Source organism: Mya arenaria, chromosome 6 (genome assembly GCF_026914265.1).
Source record: "Mya arenaria isolate MELC-2E11 chromosome 6, ASM2691426v1".
Lineage (NCBI taxonomy): Eukaryota > Metazoa > Mollusca > Bivalvia > Myida > Myidae > Mya > Mya arenaria.
Window position 1 is genome coordinate 11,625,117 of NC_069127.1, and position 23,555 is coordinate 11,648,671.

The 23,555-nt window shown below is 36.8% G+C and overlaps 2 protein-coding genes across 2 annotated transcripts; one reads left to right on the forward strand and one right to left on the reverse strand.

The window, feature by feature from the left end:
• Window positions 1-429: 429 nt before the first annotated feature.
• Window positions 430-5,249, reverse strand: LOC128238694 (uncharacterized). Its single transcript, XM_052954850.1, has 2 exons — window positions 5,115-5,249; window positions 430-3,217 (listed from the first exon to the last, which is right to left on the reverse strand). The coding sequence occupies exon 2, from the start codon at window positions 3,197-3,199 to the stop codon at window positions 2,669-2,671; it is 531 nt and encodes a 176-aa protein (XP_052810810.1). The 5' UTR covers window positions 3,200-3,217; window positions 5,115-5,249; the 3' UTR covers window positions 430-2,668.
• A 10,546-nt stretch (window positions 5,250-15,795) lies between these two features.
• On the forward strand, window positions 15,796-20,216 carry LOC128239332 (headcase protein homolog). Its single transcript, XM_052955943.1, has one exon. The coding sequence runs from the start codon at window positions 15,936-15,938 to the stop codon at window positions 17,502-17,504; it is 1,569 nt and encodes a 522-aa protein (XP_052811903.1). The 5' UTR covers window positions 15,796-15,935; the 3' UTR covers window positions 17,505-20,216.
• Window positions 20,217-23,555: the final 3,339 nt, after the last annotated feature.

Sequence of the window (23,555 nt, forward strand, 5' to 3'; positions counted from 1 at the left end):
CGCGTTATTACGGCACGCGCGTGCATGATGTGGGGTTCACGGCCGGGTCAAGTCGGGCAGCCGCGAGGTCACATCCAGGTCACACTGCACACAATGGTGGAAATTCAGCTGGCCTTGTCGCAGAATTTGTTGATGATATCGTCTTTTAAATTAAGTGACATCCAACGTTTTAAATGTTTCTGGTCTGGCCCTCAAGGACAATGTTTATAAAGCTTTGCATGAAACACTAACTTTGTAGCTGGGACTTTCTCATACATTGACACCGATTGCAAAGATTGCAGAACATTTTTAGCATGAACAAGCGACATGTCGGATGAGCCCTCGAACCATGACCTAGCTGCCACTAGTCACGGAGACGGTTTGGTCAAATCCACAATGTTCTGAATATACAAGTAACAAGAGCACCGTCAGCGAAAGCAAACGCTGGTCTGATTTTTTTTTTTAATTTTAAAATACATGTATAACTCGAAAAAAAAAACATCAGCAAGAGTTACAGGCCAGGCTACACATGTGTACATTTTTATTAGTGATACGTATACCAAGTTGAAAGAAATTATCTTGAACAGTTATTAACTTATTATTAATTTTCGTTTTACTTTACCAACTTTCGAGGGGCATTATTCGACAATTATTAAAAACAGAGTAATGTGCCTTGCTACGCATGTCCATTTTGTCACTAGTAATATGTGTGCAATGTAAATATCTTAAATTGTTACTACGATATGACCAAGAGAGAGGCATAACTCGACAAATGATAATGACATGCGTATGGGTCTCGCTACACATGTGCATATTGTCACTAATAGTATGGGTACAATGTACATGTCTTGAATTGTTACTATGATATGACCAAGAGAGAGGCATAACTCGACAAATGATAACGGCATACGTATGGGTCTCGCTACACATGTGCATATTGTCACTAATAGTATGGGTGCAATGTACATGTCTTGAATTGTTACTATGATATGACCAAGAGAGAGGCATAACTCGACAAATGATAATGACATGCGTATGGGTCTCGCTACACATGTGCATATTGTCACTAATAGTATGGGTGCAATGTACATGTCTTGAATTGTTACTATGATATGACAAGAGAGAGGCATAACTCGACAAATGATAACGGCATGGACCTCGCTATACATGTGCATATAGACACTAGTAATATGTGACAGACATTTCATAGTAATGACAAAGGTTTCGACAAGTGTTTGAACTACGACGACGAAGCCGACGACGACACCAAGGCTGTCAAAATACCCACAATGTTATCGTCAAAAAACAGCAAAAACAGGCGAGCTAAAAAGGTGGATTTTAAATGTTTAATATTGGTTTAATAGTTTATACATTTCCTCATAGACATAAGAATGGTGCTGATCACTAGATGCCATCAATTGTATTAATTCTTTGAGAAAAGAAATCACATTGAAATTAAAACTACGAACCGTCGACAACGGGGAGACAGTTGGTGCATGGAAGAAGAGGTTATAACTCATCCGGTATTAGACACATAGTGTGACGACGGAGAAGGAGATGCTAGGAGCAGAAAGTATGTATCATCATCCGCAACCACGGTATTTTTATCATTACCTTTCCGTGGGAAAATTATCTGACAATTAGCAGGTGATACAACTCTTTTTTCAATGAAATTGCATGTTACCATTGAATACTCTTCAAAGGCAAGTGGTCTAAGCGAGTGTTTTATAATTTGTAGCTATCTGGCCGACCATTTCGCTTGAAGAAGACTTTTTTCTTCGAGAACACATTAGTATAATTGTATGTGCATAATTATTTCCGCATTTGGTCCATGCAGTACCTATGAAACTGCCTCTAATAATTCATGATAACGAGATTTTCTTCGCCAATTCGCCCAATGTACACAACAAAACAGAACGCAATGATGTATCGCGAGAGTCCGACGGTGCAAGTTTATATAATTTTAAATGATCACCAATAGTTTTTTTACGACTTGTTCGTGGCAGCCTCTCTTTACACATAAAAATAACAACAACGCCGCGGAAAGAACGCAAACGCTCGTCTGATGTTTTTTAGTGGAAAAGGGGCAAAGCTCATCAGTTATTAAGATATGCGTATTTTTTCTAGCAACATGTGTAGCAAGTTTATATTAGAATAGATAATATCAATTATGGCTAACGTTAGATGTGCACATCAACAACGATGCCTATGGCTAGTATTATAGCTAGCTATATATGGCTAGTAATATTAAAAAGTATGCTTTCTCTGAAACAATTGGCCGTTTAAGATATGGACATTACTGCAAAGACTTGTGCTTCCCTGACATTCGTACCAAATTTAATAAAAATAAATATTTCGATATGCATACTCACACATAAAAATATCATATTGTGAGAACATTCAGAGTCACTAACTTTAAGTTGTATACAAAATTTAATATATCTCAACAAAAGACCACACTTTCGTGTAAAAATCGTGACAACTTCGGAGAGCGATTAACATGTTGCAATAACTTGTTTCACAAGATTTTTTTTTTAATTCTGCTGTTGGTGTTTACTGTTCCTGTAACATCACATGTTATGCTCGTAGCTGTTTAACCTGTGCCAACTGGTATTGTTGTTGTCGTCCCACCAGACTCTTTATATACTAGTTCTTTTACCCCGTAGACACTAACATGGGAATATCTTCATTAACTATTCTTTTTCGCTTCTTCGGCTTCAGCCTTCTGCTTGGCCGCGAGTTTACCATTATATATGGCGGCACCTAACAAGCCGGCCGTCATCCCCATCAGGCCGCCGAACCAGACCCCTCCTCCGGTGGCCGCCCCTATGGCGGCGCCACCCAAGGTGGTCACTGTGCAAGCCTGGTCCACACGCACCTGTCCGCGATTGTGTCGAAGCCGGTAACAGCGGTCCCATACTTTATACTCCTCATCTTTCCTGATTGTAAGATACGTTGCTAAAATCCCCCCAGGTACACCCAGAAGCACGCCAACCCGTCCACATTTCGCCATTTTCATTCTGAGGCAAGCAGTATTACGCGTTTCCTTCTTCCCTACTGCTGCAAGGGGCCCGACAATCCACGTGCCAATAATGCCGTAAAACTGCATGGACTTGATGATTACATGCGTTGTAAGCTCCACCGTTGGGTAGGGGACTTTCTGCATCTCCTCGTCCGTCAGCGACCCCCCGCCCATGTTTCGCAGCCACTCGGCACTCATTGTGCTTCAGACAGCGGCCTGTAAATGTTTGGAATTAGGAAGGTAAGTCACAACATGAAGAATATATCTATAAGCCATAATATCACTGCAATATATCATTATTTACATACAACGCTAAAGTAGCCCCATACACTCCTTTCATCGACATAAAGCAGTAGACCCTTAACTCACTCTGTTTCGACAGTCAGCAACACTAGGGTGACTCGCAGACGAAAAACGGTAACGGTTAAATTTATCGTGTGGCAATTACTAAATTTGACATTAGTTTAAACATTTTGGATCCCAGGTGATATTCACATAGCTTGGTCACTGAAATATGGCCCTTCAGTCGTTTGATATTTAAAAAAAATAGTATTTAAATAATTATGGCCATTCAGCCCATTAATATCGTTTAAAAATTAACAAAAATAATTAAAATTGATAAAATGACATTTCATTAAATTTCTATGAGTATAACTTGAAAAAAATATTACATAATAAATAAATGATTGCTGACAAATGATCAGATTGCAGATTTTCATTTTCCGTTCGAAAATTAATGTTTTATGGCTTAAACCGTTACTAACGGTTTAAGAAAGCTGCATCATTTTTTTAAATTAAATATAAAAAATCTGCGATCTATATTTTTGTCAGCAGTCTTATATAACTGGTTTCCATAGATTTTCGCAAAACTTGAGTCGAAGGAAAAGAAAAAAAGTTGTCAAAACGTCCAATCTGTGAGAGTGCAGCTTTTTAACGCTTACAATGTAAATGATACGTGGATGACGAAGTGCGCAGAATTAACCTGTACACACGTACAAGGTCAGAGACCACTAAATATTTTTCCTATATGCTAGTATTCTATAGTCAATTGATCAATTATGTAAGATAACATTGCTTTCTAGTGCTTCACGAACCCCAAACGCCATATATGGGGGAAAGTTCCACGTGTGTACTACACAAATAATAAACATACAAAGTAAGATTGGTTTAACGTAAGCACTGAGTATTCGGTAAAAAGACCATATCCGGTGTATGAGGACAAACAGTTCACATTTGCAGAGTGTTTTTTTCGACAGAAAATGGGGCCGAGTTTCAGCACCATTCTCAATCCCAAACAGTAAACTTGTTTTCACAAAAATATTTACAAATCTTCACAAGTCAACAAGTAAAGATATGTTTAAGTAAAGTCTTCTATCCCATTCGAAATATCTTCAAACTCAGGATCTTAATGGGCGCTTTGCTCGTTTGAAATACACTATGATTCATTCACAATTTTAGGCAATTCGTCGCTACTTTCACAATTCCAAGGGCCAAATTATGAAGGGTGAATGAACACTGGTGTATAAATCCTGCACGTGTGTATGAGGCCGCCCATTGCATAAACGCTCAATGCGTCAGTTCTTGATTTGTGAAGTTGAAGTTGCACATGATTCGAAATTTACTTGGTTGTATTTGGGCGGAGCAAATGCCACGATTATTTAATGCAACAAAATCTTGAAAAGCCAATTAATTTGCATACAGAAGCATTAAATGTGGAGGTAAGTTTGTAATATGATCTTGATTCTAACCATCTGTCAATTTTTAATGTTTATATCTCAACCAGCAAAATTGTGCTAGCCGGTCTAAATCTATAATGAGTCATGAACAACTTTTGTCATTATAGAAAATGACCTTCTTCATTGAGCAACTTAATTATATGTTTAAATATTCGAAATGTTTCACGATCTGAAAGACTAAAACCCGTTCCTGATTTTACCAACTGTCGACACAGTTTGTCATTAATTCAATAGAAAATGTAAAGACGTGTAATTTTAAAGACTTGTACTCGTTTACTGTCATATTACAACTAAGGTTAATGAACTTTTTATCTACAGCATGTACATGCATTTTCAAAAAAATGTATTACATGTAAAACAACTAGGTTGGTACTCACAATAAGATCCCCTATAGCGTTGTAGTAAATGATGCTTCTATATATATATATCCTAATGCACTGATCATTAATGTTCGTACTTAACCTGGATACGGGCAAAAAAAAAGAGATACCAGGTCATCAAGGCTGAACGATATCTCTCGCTTTCTCCTTAGATTTTAACACGGCCTGTAAACGCCAGCTCCACCACTTTACGGTGGTGCAAAGAAAAAGAGCTGTCGACATTTCCGTGGTGGAGCTGTGCCCTATGTATGCATGGACAAACGTGAGTATGATTTATATTTTATTTGATAATTTCATTTAACGGACATATTTCGAAAATCGGAGAATGTGGTACCGTGTAAGAACACTTCTACTGTAGGCTGGTTACTTTTTCGTTTCAATATTGTGCAAACTGAGGTGCCAGGAGCTTTTTTCCCGAATCAGACTTGTGCATATTTTGAGATCTGATTGCATAGTAAGTACATTTCGGTGCTTACACACCCCGTAAGAACATTCTCACGCATGTAAACATAACTGTTATGTATAGTACCTATGCAGGAACACAACAAAACTAATAAGCACTTCTTAAAAAGGAAAAATGCACATATTTATAAAAGTGGTGGCGCTGTTGCCCTTGTGGTGGCGCTGTCGAGTAGTGGTGGCGCTATCGATTATGTTTTGCGCATGAAGTAATATAATATAAAAAGTTAACGCTTTTGGAATAAATACTAAAGTTGCTATGTTTGTCATTCATTGAACATAATGCTGGTTATGCATACTACTTGCGGAAACAAAACTCTTCGCGAATTATCTCTTTTTCTTTGCACCACCGTAAAGTGGTGGAGCTGGCGTTTACAGGCCATGTTTAAAGTATTTTCAGTTAATTTGTGTGAATCACATACAACTATATTCATAATTTCCATGCCAGGTACGATCTTTTTGTGCAAGCAAACAGAAACCTGACACTGTTCACACACGGTAATGTAGGGATTTCACATTAGCTATAATATCGAGGGAAGTTAACAACGTGGGTTAATATCTAGTACATCAGTTTGTTGACAACTGTGCTGCATCCACAGTGGCTTGATGACAAAGGCTCATTAAAGTCACAATTAATCTTTTCAACTAGCCAAAATTATATCTTATACATATAGTTGAACATGTATATTATCAATATATTACATTGCCGCAAACATAAAATGAGATTTGACATAATTCAAAAATACCCTATACTGTAATATGAAACAACTTAACAAGTGAAGAATGTGTTCGCCCGGCGAAAATGTAAACAAAGACATAGTCAACTAATTAAGGCGAGCCGGGTACTGTGTCATTTTGACAGAACAATGTCTGGCTAGCGCTTGTGATACTTCGCATTTTGAAGCATTTTCGTCGTATACTGTTTCTCTCGACAAGAATACCGGTTTTAACGTGTATATAACGGGAAACTGCATCTATGAGCCAGGTATTTGTTTGTAGCTTTAATAATACGAAGAAGTTGTTATTTTCAACGAGAGTTGGTCTTTGTTTACATTTTCGTCCGGCGAAAATTCTTCACTTGTTTCATATAAGGCCATAAAAACAACAACCTTTGTTTCCGGTAACATGTCGAAAAAAATGGGGTCGGTCGGTCGGGATTTTTTTTTTTACAGTTTCGATTTCATGCAAAAATATGTTGAATCAAATCAATTATATTATATCTAAGCTTTCCATAATTAAAAAAAAGTCAGAAAAAAACAGCGTTGTTAAATGTCTGAAATCAGTTCCTTACCTTCGACTACCGTATTTTCCCGCCAATTTTGCCCATGAAATTTGGTGTTTTATTGGTATACTCCTTTATAAGACGCGATCGGTTTTTAGAACAAATCCAGCGCTTCAATTTTTACAAATCTATGATGATGTTCTAGCGAAACAGTCATTTATCAACTAAATTTGTTAATTTGCTTGAAGAAAATCGCCGATTTTCTTGTCAACTGTCAGCTCTTTTATGTGGAGGTAGGTTAATAACAAAACAAGTAAACGCGGATATGGATTTTTTTACGTATCTTATTTTATTATTTATAATATATCATTATTCTCGTAAATCAAAGTTTCATTCATATTCGTAGTGAATTCAAACATTTCGGTCATTGTTTTAAGATTCCCAGACGACGATTATTGATTATTATAATTTTTCGATCGTATGGTATTTTCTTACAAGCCCTGGCAATCAAATGGTATCATACGGTATCCGACCGACCGATTTAAATACAAACCATATCCACGCGCCTTTGATCTTATTACCGCTCGTGCTCGTGACGTCACAAATTGTACCGTTTGATCTGCAGCCGTCACATTCCTATAAATGTGTTGTTAAAACTTTCGCAGGTTTTTGTTTGGATTTCAGTTGATGGGACTTAAATTAGGCGAAATAAATAACCATTGATAATTGCGAATACATTTATGTGAACCTCGCAGTTAAGCCTGCATGAATTCGCAAAGCCAAATCATAAGAAGTCTGCATGATATACGCAAAGCCTAATGTAAAAAAGTAAGTTCTATTTTGGACATGGATAAATAACACCGCGCACTTTATAGGAATGAAAGTTTATTCTCCGGAAACATAGGCAGACAAACAACGAAATTACCGACGATATATTTAATTTTTGATTTTTTACTTTTATGCCTAAAAAAAGATTCGGGTCGGCGAGGAAAAAATAGGGTCGGTCGGGTTACCGGAAACACAGGTATTTTTTTGGCCTTACAGTATAGGGTATTTTTGAATTTTGTCAAATCTCATTTTATGTTTATGGCAGTGTATTATATTGATGATATACATGTTCAAGTATGCATAAAATATAATTTTGACTAGTTGGAATTATTATTTGTGACTTTAATGAGCCTTTGTCATCAAGCCACTGTGGCTGCATCTGCTACTCCACCTAGTTCAATAACTAATATTAATTCTAAAAGCGGAGGAGGTGTGGGATCTCCAATTATTTAATGACATAAACACCGATATAGACACACATATCTGGCCCGGATCCGCTAGTGTCACACTGGCTGCATTATAACGAGCGGCTTAAGACTGGGCGGTGGCGGCGGGCGCTCCCTCTAAAATTATTCAAGGTTTCTTTTTAACGGCAGATCCTAAATCCCTTCCTGATTATTTATGGACATAGGGACATCATGAAAAAAAAAACCACAACCTTTTTTTAAGACATGTATCATCAAGTTAAACGTAAATGTATAATTGTGTTGTTTCGAAATATATTAACTGGACCAAGTATCACAAGGTCAAGATCCCCAACAAACAGACTGATAACCGATGCAGGGGCAAATCAAGACTTCGACGTTAGAGGGTGCTTGCCGACATGGGGGCGCCGTAACCCTTTGACTCATGCCCCTCCCTCAGAACCCTCAAAACCGAAATATATTTGGTTGCAAGTGTTGGCAGGAAATTTTAACAATATATAGTCCGTAATGGGGCATTTGGAGCGTATTTTATTACGTTTTTCTCACGTTTAGAAATTAAAAGAAAACTTAGACGGTTTTTTTTTTTGGGGGGGGGGGGGGGTGGGGCAATCTAGATCCCGGGGCTAGAGTCATGTCCCTTTACAGGCGGTTAATGCAACTTATTAAATACACAGTTACGATGTGTCAGTCATTGGAATATACTGATTATTAAATTTCACATATCGTATTCAAATTGAAATGAAATTTTAAGATCTCTATACAAATTTGCTATGCGCTCGCTCCATGTTCTGTAGTTCGCCAAAATGAAATCAAACCGTGATAATTATATATAGATGATAGTTAAAACACAATTTTCATTGAAAATTTCCTTGCCATTGTTGTAGATATTCGTTAATAAGACATTGTTTAAAAATACAAAAAGAATGGTTTCTGTCAGTATGGGAACCATACCCAATAGAACTCATATCATGCGAGATGGTTATAACATTACTTAACCAGTTTGTTTTATCATTATCAATATCAATATCTAACATAGCATCTGTCTGTGGCCGATTGCATAACTATATTATCACTTTTTTAAAGTTTAAACCAGCATATTTAAATACGTACGTATCTATTTATATATGTATCGGGTATCTACCAACTTTCACTTTTATGCAGCAGCGTTTGAAGTTGATGGTATCTAGATGTCTGTCATCCGCTGTAAAATTATTACCCCTGGGTTGTGTTGAGTTTTCCAATTCGTGAACTCGTGCAAAAAATAGTTTTGTTATATCAGCATAGTATCACGGATGACATACAGTACAAAGTACACTGCCACCCAAAAGTCCCTTCGCATTTTCAATAATATTATTTAAACCGCACAGAACGTGATTCCTTTTGAATTACAGTTTACACGTATTAAAGTATACGTGAAAGTTCATGTTGGCGATCTACAGAAAATGGAGCGAACTTATTTGGTGTTCGCACTTAGTTGACCAACTAGCTCTGCTCTTTATGTAGTCACTTGTTATTTTGGCGAGAAAGTTAAACCACCCCGCCGTTAGTTTTATTGAACAGTTGAACGGGGTTGTTTTTAACCCTGTTCAGTGTAGCCACAAACTCGACACTCACAACATCAAAATGCCCATTAATAGTAACAAATGTTGTCTGCCTATTTACCACCAAAAATGTAGTTTGAGAAAGTGCGGACTATATAAATTGCAAGCTATGTTTCCAATAACCGAGCTAGATTTGACAAAGCAAGAAGCAATCATAACGCAATATATATTTTCTGCTTTTAATTTGTTGAACTTAGAAAAGATAATATTAAAGTAGTATCCCTGCGCCCCAAAATGAATGAACATCGAAACGTAAACAAAGAATTACTATCCACTTAAAGCGCATCATTCCATCACGTGACATAATGATCTCATCCCCAGCGCACAGTTTCCCCGCTTAAAACATCACGTGATAGCCCACGTGGGAATAACAAACGCACGCCATTTTGGCAGGCACGTACTAAAGTGCTGACGAGTTAGCTGACGATATAGAAATAGAAGAGAGTTGCTGACCATATAGACAAAGTAGGAAAAAATAATAAGTTTTGAAATTAAAGATTTTTCAAGACTTATTTTGTTTAATTTATTTTATATACTTTTAAAGTGTACGTATAGACGGATGTTTGTGTATTTTGTTTTGAAAATGACATTTCATTGATTTTTTTTGCTGGTTTGGTATAAATATGAGAAAATATCACGGATTTAATAACCTTTTTAGGTGTTTCATTTACAATTGTTTGAAAGCAATTATTTTAATTTTGATCATTTTAATTAAGAAACTGTTTCTCTTAATCTGTTGTATTTTCGAAGTTGTTTTGTGAATATAGTATATATTTCATTTTCTTGGTTGGGAATAGCATATGCATTCACCCTTTTTTATATTTTCATTTTATATTATTAAACCCCAAACATTTGCGGGGAGGAAGGCTTCGTGGAGTTTGTTTCAATGCTGTTTCAATAATTCACCAGCCGTTACAGATTATCTATTTATCGTTCCTCCCGGGTGAGAATCCATTTTTTATGTAAATAATGTATATATCATTTTAAAATACTATTTAAAATTTTAACAGTGGCCCTGAAAAGTATCGTTTTCAATATAATAATTTGTATTGTCTTTGTTTATGCAACATCTAATTACCAACCGAAAACGTTTTTAGTGTATCTTTTAAATTCACCCTGGATGATCAACCAATTTCTATTTTATTTCTCTGGTTAATAAATCCTTGGCAAGCCAAACTCATATTGTAACACCATAGGATGGAGTCTTATGCTGGGATTGGTTACATTATCCATCCTGGTTTCCCTGGTTACACAGCGACATTAACTTTATTGTCAATAAAAAATTAATTTGTCATTTACCATCATGCTTCAATAAACCTGGGGCGGCCCCTGTGGTTGTTTTACACGGGGACTCTTAGAGTCACTGTGCTACATATCAGCACCTTATTAATACACACATGATCGTGAATCACAATAATGAAAACCCGTTAAAACCCTGTTCATGCAGCGCTATTTAAAGATTTTTGGAGATATTTCCATTCACAAAAGTCAAGTAATACGAATGTAAATGTACCCTTGGAAGATTTAAAAATCATTTCGAGCAGATGTTTGCGGATATTACCCATGAAATAAATGAGGAGGCTGAAAGTTTTAATAACAACCATGATTTCAATGATTTTAGTACTGTTTTCGGTGACCTAGATCACCAAATAACATACGATGAGGTTTGTAAAGCTATAAAATTATTTAAGAAGAATAAATAACCTGGAGAAGATAAATTGCTAAATGAGTATTTTATAGAAGCATGTGACATATTGGGAGGATATATTACAGAAATTTTTAATATTATTTTAAACTCTGGGAAATTTCCAGTCGCCTGGACTAAGGGTATAATCGTACAATTACATAAGAAAGGTGATAAATCGGATGTTAAAAATTATAGAGGTATAACATTGTTAAGCAATTTTGTAAAACTTTTTACATGTGTACTTAATCAGCGAATAACTAAATGGTGTGAAGAAAATAATGTAATTTCTGATACACAGTTTGGTATTAGAAGAGGCAGGTTACAGTCGATGCAGTGTTTATTCTTCAGTCAATTGTGCAAAAATACGTTAACTTAAATAAACGGTTGTATTGCTGTTTCATTGATATGAAACGTTGTGTTGTTTCTATATATCTCAGTGCGCTATGGTTAAAGTTGTATAAATCCAATTTAGATGGTAAGATATTACGTATTATACGCAATATGTATCAGTCAGTAAAGTCCTGTGTAAAACACTTTAATAGCTATTCAGACTTTTTTAATATAGCAGTAGGCTTAAGGCAAGGAGAGATACTTTCCCCGATTATGTTTTCATTATTTGTGGAAGACTTAGAATTGTATTTACAAAATAGAAACGATTGTGGTTTAGCTTTACGTGATATTTCTTTGATTTTATTGTTATTTGCTGATGATATGGTTGTTCTTGGTGAAACCCCGGAAGACTTACAATTGTCGTTAGACCGTTTATACAATTATTGTAATACCTGGGGCTTAGAGGTCAATATTGCTAAAACTAAAATTGTAATTTTTCGCAAAAGAGGTGGCACAAAACGTAATGAAAAATGGTTGTATGCAAACGAAGATGTTGACATTGTAAATGATTTTAACTATCTAGGAGTAACTTTAAATTATACTGGCAATATTAGCCTTAATACCCAAACATTATCTGGTAAAGGTTTAAAAGCAGTAAACACATTGCTGTCAAATCTTAAAAAGTATGAATGTAAACCTAGGGTAGCTTTGCAATTATTCGATGCCTTTGTTTCATCTATAACTACATACGGGTGTGAAATTTGGGGATTTACGAAGTCTACACAGCTAGAAAAGATACATTTAAAATTTTGCAAAGCCGTACTAGGCGTCAGACAATCGTCTTCAAATGTTGTTGTTTACGGTGAATTGGGTAGATACCCATTGTATATAAATAGATATGTACGTATTGTAAAATACTGGTTCAAACTTAAGAAAAGTGGCAATATAATTACTAATATAATGCTACTCCCTTAACTGTCTGAATACTTATTTTATAAAGACTAACAATAAAAGTATGTTCGTTTTTAGTGATGTTTGCAAATATATAAATACGGTGAAAATATTCATATTCGTGGGCTTGGAATTTCGTGGTTTTTTGAAATAAGATAATTTCGTGGGTATTTATATTCATAGATTTTCATTTTTTGAGAAGAAAGCATGATGACAAATAATCAGACTTCGATCCTAGTAGTTTTAAAACTCAGTTTTACAACAAGATGAATTTAGCATTTTTATTGTGTAATCTTAGCAGCGCCGCAAATACCCGATTGCTTCTTTCAGCACTGTTTTACCCAGCGAATAGTTGACGTCGCGTCGACGTCGGACTCCGACCTGGGTTTGACTTCGGATTTTGCAAAGTGGTTTGACGTCAAAACCCAACGTTCAATTACAACTATTATTGACATACATCAATTTCCACAACTTTTATTTTTAGATCTACTTTTTTCTCTTATTTGCAATGTCACTGTTACGACAGTGGACTTGGCGCGCTGTGCGAACGGCTCAGGTACGGGCGTTAAAAACTAAGTTTATTATAATTTAACGTTAAACTTTGTTTGTTTGTTTGTTTGTTTGAATTTATCATGGTCTTACTGAGCCCATTGGCTGCATAATGGATTGGCCCCGCCGTTGCACCATCACGACTTAAATTGTGTGTAAATGCGAAAAGTGACATGAGATAGAAGTGAGGGCAATTCTCAGTCAAATCCAGACATTGGAAGACTTGAAGGAACAGAGTGAGAAACAAGATCCGGGTGCAAAACCTGGTTCTTTGCGAAGAGACTTCTTGGTTATTTAACGTGCTCCGCGAAAGGCATCGATACGATACACTGGCTACAACTCTTTTGGGTTCAAACAGTACTGAGTACACCAATTTCCCAGTACTACCCTTTAGATGCCGAGCGCTAGCTTGCACAGTGGGGGTACTGGTACCACATGTCGGGGTGATTATAAATAAACGTATTTAAATTAAAATATTTTAAAATCAACTTATATTCAATGTTAATATTTGTTTTCATAAATTACTTATTTGATCACACTCAAGATATGTAAAATTGGAAATTCAAACAAATGAACAAAAAAATCAACTTAATTAAAATCAAGGGATGTAATGCATATGACCAACAAGAAATATTTCACCAACCGTTAATATATCGATCGGTCCTATATCGTTTTCTATATCTATCTAATAATTAATAATATATCGGTCAGATATTGGACCTATACATTTTCATATCGGTTCAAACGCACTCATAAAGTGTTTAATATAATTATAAAATTATTAAGATTTTTTTTTATATCATTTGGTGAGAATTGTGACAAAAGAATAGTTTTGTTATAATGGAAGTGGTTTAATAGTTCTAAGTTGTATTATATGCAGCATTGTCTGGTAGCTTTTACTTGCACCACTTCCACAGAACCAACTGATTTATTTGGTTCATTTTTTTAACAGGGGGTGAGGGTGGGGTGTGCTCACACTCCCCCACGAAATGTTTAACAATCAATAGTCCGAAATGGTGAATTTTTTGGCGTATTGTGATACTGTTTTTCTCCTTCATTGAATAAATAGACTTGAATGATTCTAAGCGGGGATGGGGGGGGGGCGAATGCTCTCCCCCTGGATTCACTTGTCGGTATTAAGTGCGATTCAATTTTTATTGAAATCATATATGTCAGATAAACTCACAGACGAGACGACATCGTTTATTCACGTCGCACGGACGTCAGAGTTTCCACGTCGGGATTTCCACGTGTGATTTCAGCTGTCCACGTCATGGCCACAGATACCCACGTCGAGCGACGTCGGACCAACGTCGGATGTTTACCGTGGGAAGTATATGTCGCCTACGTCACAAAATCAGACTACATGTTTTGTTTAAACTTTACTGTAAACGGACAAATTATTGGCGTTTCAGCCAACTAGTACAGCACGTTTAAAGTCGATCAAAATCTTGGAATTTAAAAGTCAAATATCTTTCTTTTATAAAATCTGTTATCATACGGCCCATTGGTTCAAACATGGATTTAAACATATCGATGGCACCATTTAAAAAAGCCGAACCTACATTCGGGGTTTTCATCTTTTTATTAACATAATTATTTAAGTTTGCCGCCTTTTCTGAAAACACCGGACTTAACAGCCAATAGAAATTGAGTTTACTGGTCAGAAGAAGTTGCAGAAAACCCCGAACATACATGTCATTGTATATGACATTTTATATTGTTTTTTGTATCTCCTGAAAAAGTAAAAAAATGTAAGTCCGGCATTTTTAAATGATGCCATCGATATTATTCATTATTAAATGATTTAAGGTAGAAAGAGGGGACTGATGGGCGTTTTGGATAGCAGTGTAAAATTGGCTTATTAAATTGGTTGATGATGATACTGAACTATCACTAGCGGATTTAGATGGCGGTGGTGCTTTTCATTACGGTCAATACAGTTCGGATATCGAACATGTACCATTTTCGACTGAAAACAGCCCGTATTTGCGTTGCTTTGTTTACTCGTTTTAATCGTGTATTCTTGTTTTTTTGGGGGGGAGGGTGTACATGGGATGCCACGAACCCATGTACACCCTCACTCAACCTTCAAATCCCAGCACCGCCTCTGGCTATTTATGAACATAATTATTAATTGTGTCAGTATGTGCAGAATAACTCTAGAATTGTCGTCTATTCATATTATGAGTACAGTAATGTCCGCATCAATAAATATTGTACTGTAACAGTATGTAAATTATATCACCAATTTAGCGGTATAAATGTCGTATACTGTATACTGTACTGTATGTGAATTGGGTAGTGTGCTCTTTTCATTTTAATAAATTGATTTTAAAATGGCATAAAGCATTGCTGTTCGAGACAGTTACGTCAATATTGAATTGAATAGCTGAAAATAGTCCCAGCTAGTCCTATATGGATCTTTAACTTGCTATTAAACCAGTTAATATCAGATCACAGATTCCTGACCTATTTAACGTTTTGTAGTAAACAAGCTAGCTCACATTATCATAATAAAATTTGACACAAGGTCACGGCCAAGGCCGTCCAATCAAATTTCTCATTACGACACTTACCTAGAAACTGCCCAATCAGAAAGCGCGACATATGAAGCAATTGAAGAGCTCGGCTAGGACGATAAAATTGGAAAATTCGCCGGGATTGTCAACACATGAACACACTTTTTAAAGGAAATTTACGGTGTAATTCGCTGTGACATTCATTTTCAATAGTGTGCAAGGATAGAAGCAACATCGATCTACAATGCCACACCAAAAACACGCGAAACATGCTCGTAATAATGGCATACGAGCGGACACAAACAACAACGTGCAAAATGGCCACGCCGTCAACGTAAACAACAACAATGGAGGCAATCCGCAGAATGGTCAAAGAATGCAACCATGTTGCATGCCTGGGAGCTGCCCTCTCAAGGAGGAGCTGATTGACACCGAAGATGTTGGAGATGCAGTTCGAGTTGCGTGTAATAATGAGCTCTGTGTTGTCGGAAATTGGATGCACAAAAGTTGTTTCGACAGTTGGGAAGAGTCCGTGCTGGCGTATCTGCGCTCGTGCGGTCGTGCACGCAGCTGGAGTGAAAAACAGCGTCTGCAAAACCTGTGGACCAAGAAAGGGTATGATTTGGCTTTCAAAGCATGCGATTGTTCCTGTGGCAAGGGGCATCTACGAAAGGATTTGGACTACATTCGTCCAGTGCGAGTTGATAACGCTTTGAAAAAGAAACCAAAGAAGAAAATCGAGCCATCAAAACCAGCTCTCAACAATGCTGTGCACAACAATCATGCTGTTGTTGCTGCAACTAGAGAGAGAAGGCCCTCAGGAAATAACAACACTAATGCAAATCTAAATGCTGCTAAAGTCAACTCTCAAAAAGCTGACCAAAGTGATACCAATGGTAATGCAGTTCCACAAACAGTTGCTGTTGGACAGAGAAATGGCATGCAAATACATATAAGAAAAGCTTCACCCAGTATTATCATTCTGAACAAGCACTCTGAACGCAAAAGTGATGACCGTATACGAGCCAACAGTATATCTAGCACAGGAAGTAGTCCTCCTAACTCTGCCTCATCGATGACTTCCAGCTCCAGCTCCCCAGTGCCTCAATCCCCGCAATCGTCCGGGTCAACTGTGAAGCAAAGATTCGAGTTTGACACAGTCCCAAGCCCAGGGTCAAGTCCAACTTCAGGAATGGTCATGAACAACTTGTTCAGGAGACGCATGGATCTGTCAGCCTTCAACATACTACCTAAACACAAGCAGAATCCGTACCACATCAAAATGGAAGATGATGTCACGCCAGGGTCGGATGATGTCCACATGTTTGTACTCAATCACCTTGGCAACTACAAAGTTTCATCTTTGAACTGTGTTCTTTGCAAAAATGAGCTTTGTATATTTGAAAAGTACCCGCTGATTGATGGAACATTGTTTCTTTCACCACAAGCCTATGACAATCAGGCTCTGCAAGTTATTTCTGAAGGTCGCCTTCAGTACATAAATGCAGTGTGTGTCTTGTGCCTTGAAGGAGCGAACGACATAAGTTGCGCTGCGTGCAAGTGCAAATGGGATGGAAGTTCCTTACTTCTGGGCTCAATGTATTCGTACGACATCTTTGCAGCTATGCCTTGCTGCCAGAAACGACTCACATGCAAGCACTGTCATCGCGCCGTGGTTGACGTGTTCAGCGGCCTGCAGTACTTCAGCGAGTACAGTCGAATGATACCATGTCCTTATTGCAAGGCCTACGACTACCATTTCATACGGCCACTGAACGAAACCTTCTCTGTTAAGATGTCTATATGGCATTGAACAGATAAAACTTTCCTGCAAAACTCTGCAAATATATAGGGCATATATGCAGTATCAGTTCTGGAGCAGCCTTTGTGACTTTATTTGATCTTGTTTATTGCACAGTGATTTGTTTCACATATATGCATATGATTCCTTTTTCTTAGCTGTGTATTGTTCTAGTCTAGAATTTGTAGGGAAAATGTTGGTGCATCATCGATTTTGAAAGACATGTACATTATGTTTGTATGATATTGCATAATTTCAATTTAATTTGTAATCACTGTAAAGATTGGACATTTTTTATTTGAAATATCTATTACTTATAAGGTCCCATTTGTAAATTAAAAATACATTTTATGCTTGTACACTTGTACCACACAAGAGAAAATGATTCAATTAGGAATTGCTTGATTATATGGTTATACGTTTTATAATGTTATTTGTTCACTTGATAATTAATTTGTAAGTGACTTTTAAAAATGTTCCTTGTGACTCAAGCTGTTTCTTTCCTGGTTTAAGGTTTATTATTTCTGTATGAGGCTTTAAATCTGGCCATTTAAGTATCTGGGGTTTTACAGAAACATCTTTATAGTCATTTCCTAACTGAAGTAAATTTCTACTTAAAGTTGGGTCCTTTACTGGTCATGTGATACAGTAACTTAGTCTTAAATGCTTTATGTTCTTGATTGTTTCATGTAATATACATACTTCAAAGCTAAAAATACGTTTACACATCTTTAAATTTGACTGAAAAATTGAGGAAATCACCTTTGGGAATAACTGAGATGTTTAATGAATACCAGTCGTGGAATTTTAAGTGTTAGTATGTTTACAGAACTACACTAGATAATCACATTGGATCAGGTGTACCATGAAATTTCTGGCTGTACTATGATACCACTAGGCCCTGTTTGGCAGCAAATTTCTGGCTGTACTATGATACCACTAGGCCCTGTTTGGCAGCTTCCAATGTGTAGGTGTGGATATTTTGTACAAGAGACTTAGTAAAGGCAATACTGTGACAATCTCATCTCGAATGGCATAAATTGGTAATTTGTCTTATACATGTTTGAATGTTTTTTTTCTTTTAACATTCATAGTACAGAAATAATGCAAGCAAAGAAAAAAATGTCTAACGTTTTGACCATCATAGTTACTTATGCTAAGACTGTTTTGTGTTTCCTCCTGGAATTGATTTTCTCTGAGCTATATATTGAACTATAATTGTATGTGAAAATCATGATTATTTGGAAGTTTCACTATGTGTATAAGAGATACAGCCTGTATATCATTATTTAAAAGAAGTACTATGATTACCAATGATACAGTCTGTACCGCTATACAGCAGATATGGCATATAAACATAGTGATATTCTCATATAATGAGGTTCCGACACTCTCATATAATGAGCTGTATCTAATTTATATCATGCAGAAAATGATGCAACCCTCTTTGTATGCTTATTCAAACAAGTAAGCTAACCAGACTCTCAAAGGCACTCATTCACATTGTATAGGGTCACACACTGTACAAATCATGTGAAATGTCAACGAACTGATTGTTACAATGATAAAACAATTTTCTGTGAACAATTATTTAAAAAAAATATGACAGACATGCTTTATTTCGCGGAAAATCATAAGTAACACTTTTGAAAAATGAATGTCCAGGATTTACTATTCTTTTCAAATATCACATCTGCCAGTTGCTGTTTGGTGTTTGTGCATAAAAGCAAAGACATATAAGTATATGTTCATGATAAAAGGAAGTAAAATAACTCCATCTGAACACATGTAAGCAAAAATGTTGGCAATATATATCTGTGAAGGAGTCCCTTTAACTCTGTTATGTTATGAGTGGTATGTTTTATTGACTACTTTTGCTATAAATGTTTTTTACTGAAATAAATGTGCTGATATTTTGATCTTCCAATCCACATTTTGAATTTTGAGCTTGTGTATAGAATTGTATTGTATACCTTTATAAATATTGTCCTTTTTAAGCTTGGTAATCATTTCAAGTCGTATGCTTGATTGATTGGTGTAATCGATTCTAAATACATGTATAACAATTGATTGTAAGAAAAGTTGGTGTTTGTTTTTTCTGAAGTGAAGTACATTTCGTGTAGTTGTTGTCATTTTCTTTTCTGCATCTTTTTATTTTGCTTATTTTTGTACATTTATACACAATAGTGCTATATTTTGTGAAGGATGGTTCTCATCTCCTAGTTTGAGAATGGTTCCTTACTCCTAGATTGACTCTGACTGTTATAGGATATATGGATGTGACCCGAGATATCGTAGTTCTCATTTATATATAATTATACTCAAAACTACCAGCAACAAACATGCTTTAGAGTGCATATAATAAGTATGCGATATATACTTGTATGGATATTATATCATATTATTGATCATTACTATGAGCATAATTATATATATTTTTTATGTAGGTTTGGTTTCTTTTTTCAGAAAGCAAGGAATGCAATTCTTAGAAAAGATTGTTTAAAATGACTGATTTACACTTAAATATGCTTATCATTTATATTTTTGCATTTTGGAAAGCAAGTAAATTGCTTTTGTACCTTACCTGATAGGCAAGCCTTTTTAAGATGTGTTTTTTATTTGTTTTATTTCTGATGTAAATGGTTGCATTGTTTTTATTTGAACACTTTGGCTGTTGTATTCTTTTGTTTATGTATTTTGACAAGATAAAATCTTACAAACTGATAGTGACCTTTTCTTTTCGTTTACCGTAATGTACATGTACACCAGTTTGTAAGGACACCCGTGTGTTTACCCGTTTGCATGTGCTATCGTCGACAATACCTTCAAGTCTTCTAACTTCCATTATTAAATTTGAAAAAAATATACATAAATATGCAAACTAGACACAGAATGGTTATATTACGTCGTCTGTATATGGAGAAGAGAACTGTTACCCTTAATTTCGTACGCAAGTGCTGTTCCATATTTGGGAGGGATAAGATCCATAGCGCTGGTGTCATCGTCGGCGTTAGTGTGGCTTTGGATGCTGCTCCGAAAACTTGTTATTGGTTGGCTATTGCTGTTGTTGAGTTTATAAAGGTCTGCCCGCGCCCTATAATGGCTGCATTGTGGCTTGACCCCGTCACATCCCCAAGTGTGACTTAAACAAAATTCTGAAGCCAAAGGGGGGGGGATACCCCCATCGGTTGATGGGATATTCGCCAAAGGAGTAATTTTGTACCCAAAATGCCGCGAGTTGGTTGGCTTATACTTGGATGTATATACATATAGATGAAACTTGGTTACTATGACAATGATCTGTTTGACCTAACCACAATACCACAAGGTCTACACTCAAACATTGGGAATACATCATAAAAGAGGCATAGGTCTGCTGACGCAATGTCTGCGGTTACTCCATGTGAATCTGCAGGCCGTCAACAGACTGGTTAATCACGGTGACACTGATGGTCGTCACGTATTCAGCTGCACATGATTTATGAACCAATGATGAAATAAATACGAATAAAAAAAGACATTTGAACAGCCGACATTCACCTACGGTGCATGCAAAACGACGCTTTTTAAGAATATAATGTGAAGGATTAAGTAAGTATTCTATGTTGACATTCAGCCATTGTTTTACTTCAATATTCGATACTGTATACATTCGCCTTGACCTGAATCGCACTGTATACGTATTATAGGAGATGATGACTCAGGGCTAAGCGAAGTTTGTTCAATAACCGCTGCCACCACATGGCTATACGCACGGAACAATTCAAGCACAAGGAATCTCAGCATTGAAATTCTCAACATATCACCCCTGACAGCGATATACCTCACATACAGACAGACAGACAGACAGACATAGAATGATTATTGTCGTGAAACTGTGAAGTTTCTTCACAAGCAATGTAATGTATTGCAATATAGTTATTAACATTTACATGGTCATACATATGTCATACAAGCATGATGTTAACGCGCATAAAGTGGGGACGCAACCACACCAACCCCTCCCTTATAATTATATCGTTCAAGTTAACTTCGAGTAATATTATTAATCAGATACACTAGAATACACCATTTCCGAATACAAATAGCCCAAGTTGTTCCCCGGAAACCCATGGGCTAACCACATGTAGGTTAATAGTGTTTTTTTCAGCTGTTGGGGAGGGAGTGCACGTCTAACCCCCCTCCAATTCTAACGCAAAAAATCTGAAGCCATCCCCGTAATGAATGAACAAATTTAGTGCAGGAAAAAAAGAATACATCTAAATACAACGTTAAGTCATATAGATTATAAGTTTCAACTTTTCCTTACATGACCTAAACTATGTTATTTAGGACAGATTTCTAAATATATATATATATATTATACTGATTTTTTTGGTAAAGCTCTAGATATATTGTATATGGAGATCAGCCCTGTCCGGCCGTTGGTTAGCGAGGCTGGACAGCGAGCGGTCCGAACGTTGGTTAGCGCACTGTCCGACTGTTGGTTGGCGTACTGTCCGGCCTTTGGATAGCGCACTGTCCGACTGTTGGCACGCTGTCCGACTGTTGGCACGCCGTCCGACTGTCGGTCGCTGTCCGATTGTTGGTTAGCGCGCTGTCCGGTCGTTGGTTCACGTCGATGAATCGGTCGTTCCGATGATACTGAATACTGAATCAAAAACATTCACTGAAATCAGTATTCGCCAAAGACAGTCTGAAGACACTTGCTTTGAAGAGAAAAAAGCAAGACTTGCAGCATCAGCAGCTGGATATGCGCCAATCTGCGCGTCAAGTTTACAAATTCATTTTGCGTCAAGGTCGAGAGATCGCTGTTTACAACAATACTCAGTTATATTTTTGCACAATTGGGTACGTTGGGCCAAATCTCTCTCTTTATCAGCAAGTTTATCTCATAAGGAGCGCCGGGTGAAGGTTACACACCTACACATTATCGTCGATGGCACACTTCACACGGTCAATACCCTCTACTCGCCAATGTCAGGGGCCATGATTATGAACACTCTCAAGCCCTAGTCTAGACTCAGAAAATCATTTTATAAAGGTACACAAAAATCATATTTATTCCATTTCTTTTACGAAAATTATTGTACATAATAGTCAAACATTCCAATAGTAATATATTTCAGCAATTTTTACCTTGAATGCTCAGATAGAAGGAAAGTTACAATGAAGTGAAGTTTTGCCACAATGAGCCTTGAGTCTGATCTCAAACTTGAGACTGTTCGTAATCACTGCCCCGGAGCAAATGCACGAACAATGTATGAGCGCGTTTACGAACGGTCTCATGTCTGTGTATGGCTTATTTGTGAACTAATAATTATTTTCCAAGGTACCTACACAAGACCAAGTTTCAGGCTTTAACCGATCGTAAACACCGCCTTTGGTCGACATTTGTTTAAAGCTGGGCAGCATATTGCTCCGGAAGAACGATACGCGCATCGAACGTACGAAAGGTATGTCGTCCGTTACGCAGACCATTGTTACTTCAGTCAACTAATGAAAGCACATGCTAATCAGTTTTCACGGGTCTCAAAACCTCGAATAGAATTTTCTTATACACAACCGCATGACGAAAGGATTACTGTTTGCTCTTGGGGGATCGGCCTAGGTACTGGCAGGTTTAGGGTAATTTTGTACCCTCCAGTTTTCGGTTCACTCCTTACACTTGAGTTATTTCCTACCCGACCGAGTCATTTCGTAACCTTTATTTCATTATGTCTATGTGGTTTTAATAAACAATATACTCATTTTTTAGTGTATATATGCATCTCATGTTTGAGTTTTACAAGATGACCAAAAAATATAGGGTACAAGATGACTAGGGTAAGAAATAACTAGCTCCCTTCTGGCGCTGATGGAGCAGCATTGCTACTAGCAGCATGGTATTGAAGAGTCTAAAGTCAAATATGGTCCTGATGCATTATCTTGCAAGTGAAGAAAACTGTTTACAGTGATCCATCGACTGGAACAGACCATCAATTTCATAAACTAGTAATTTTTGTATGCTAGATATACAGACCAAAACTTTAACACAAGGTTAAAAATAAAGTAAGAACAACA

What these genes read in the sequence shown, in the direction of transcription:
- LOC128238694 (XM_052954850.1), bottom strand. Translation starts at nt 3,199, where the DNA reads ATGAGTGCCGAGTGGCTGCGAAACATGGGCGGGGGGTCGCTGACGGAC.
- LOC128239332 (XM_052955943.1), top strand. Translation starts at nt 15,936, where the DNA reads ATGCCACACCAAAAACACGCGAAACATGCTCGTAATAATGGCATACGA.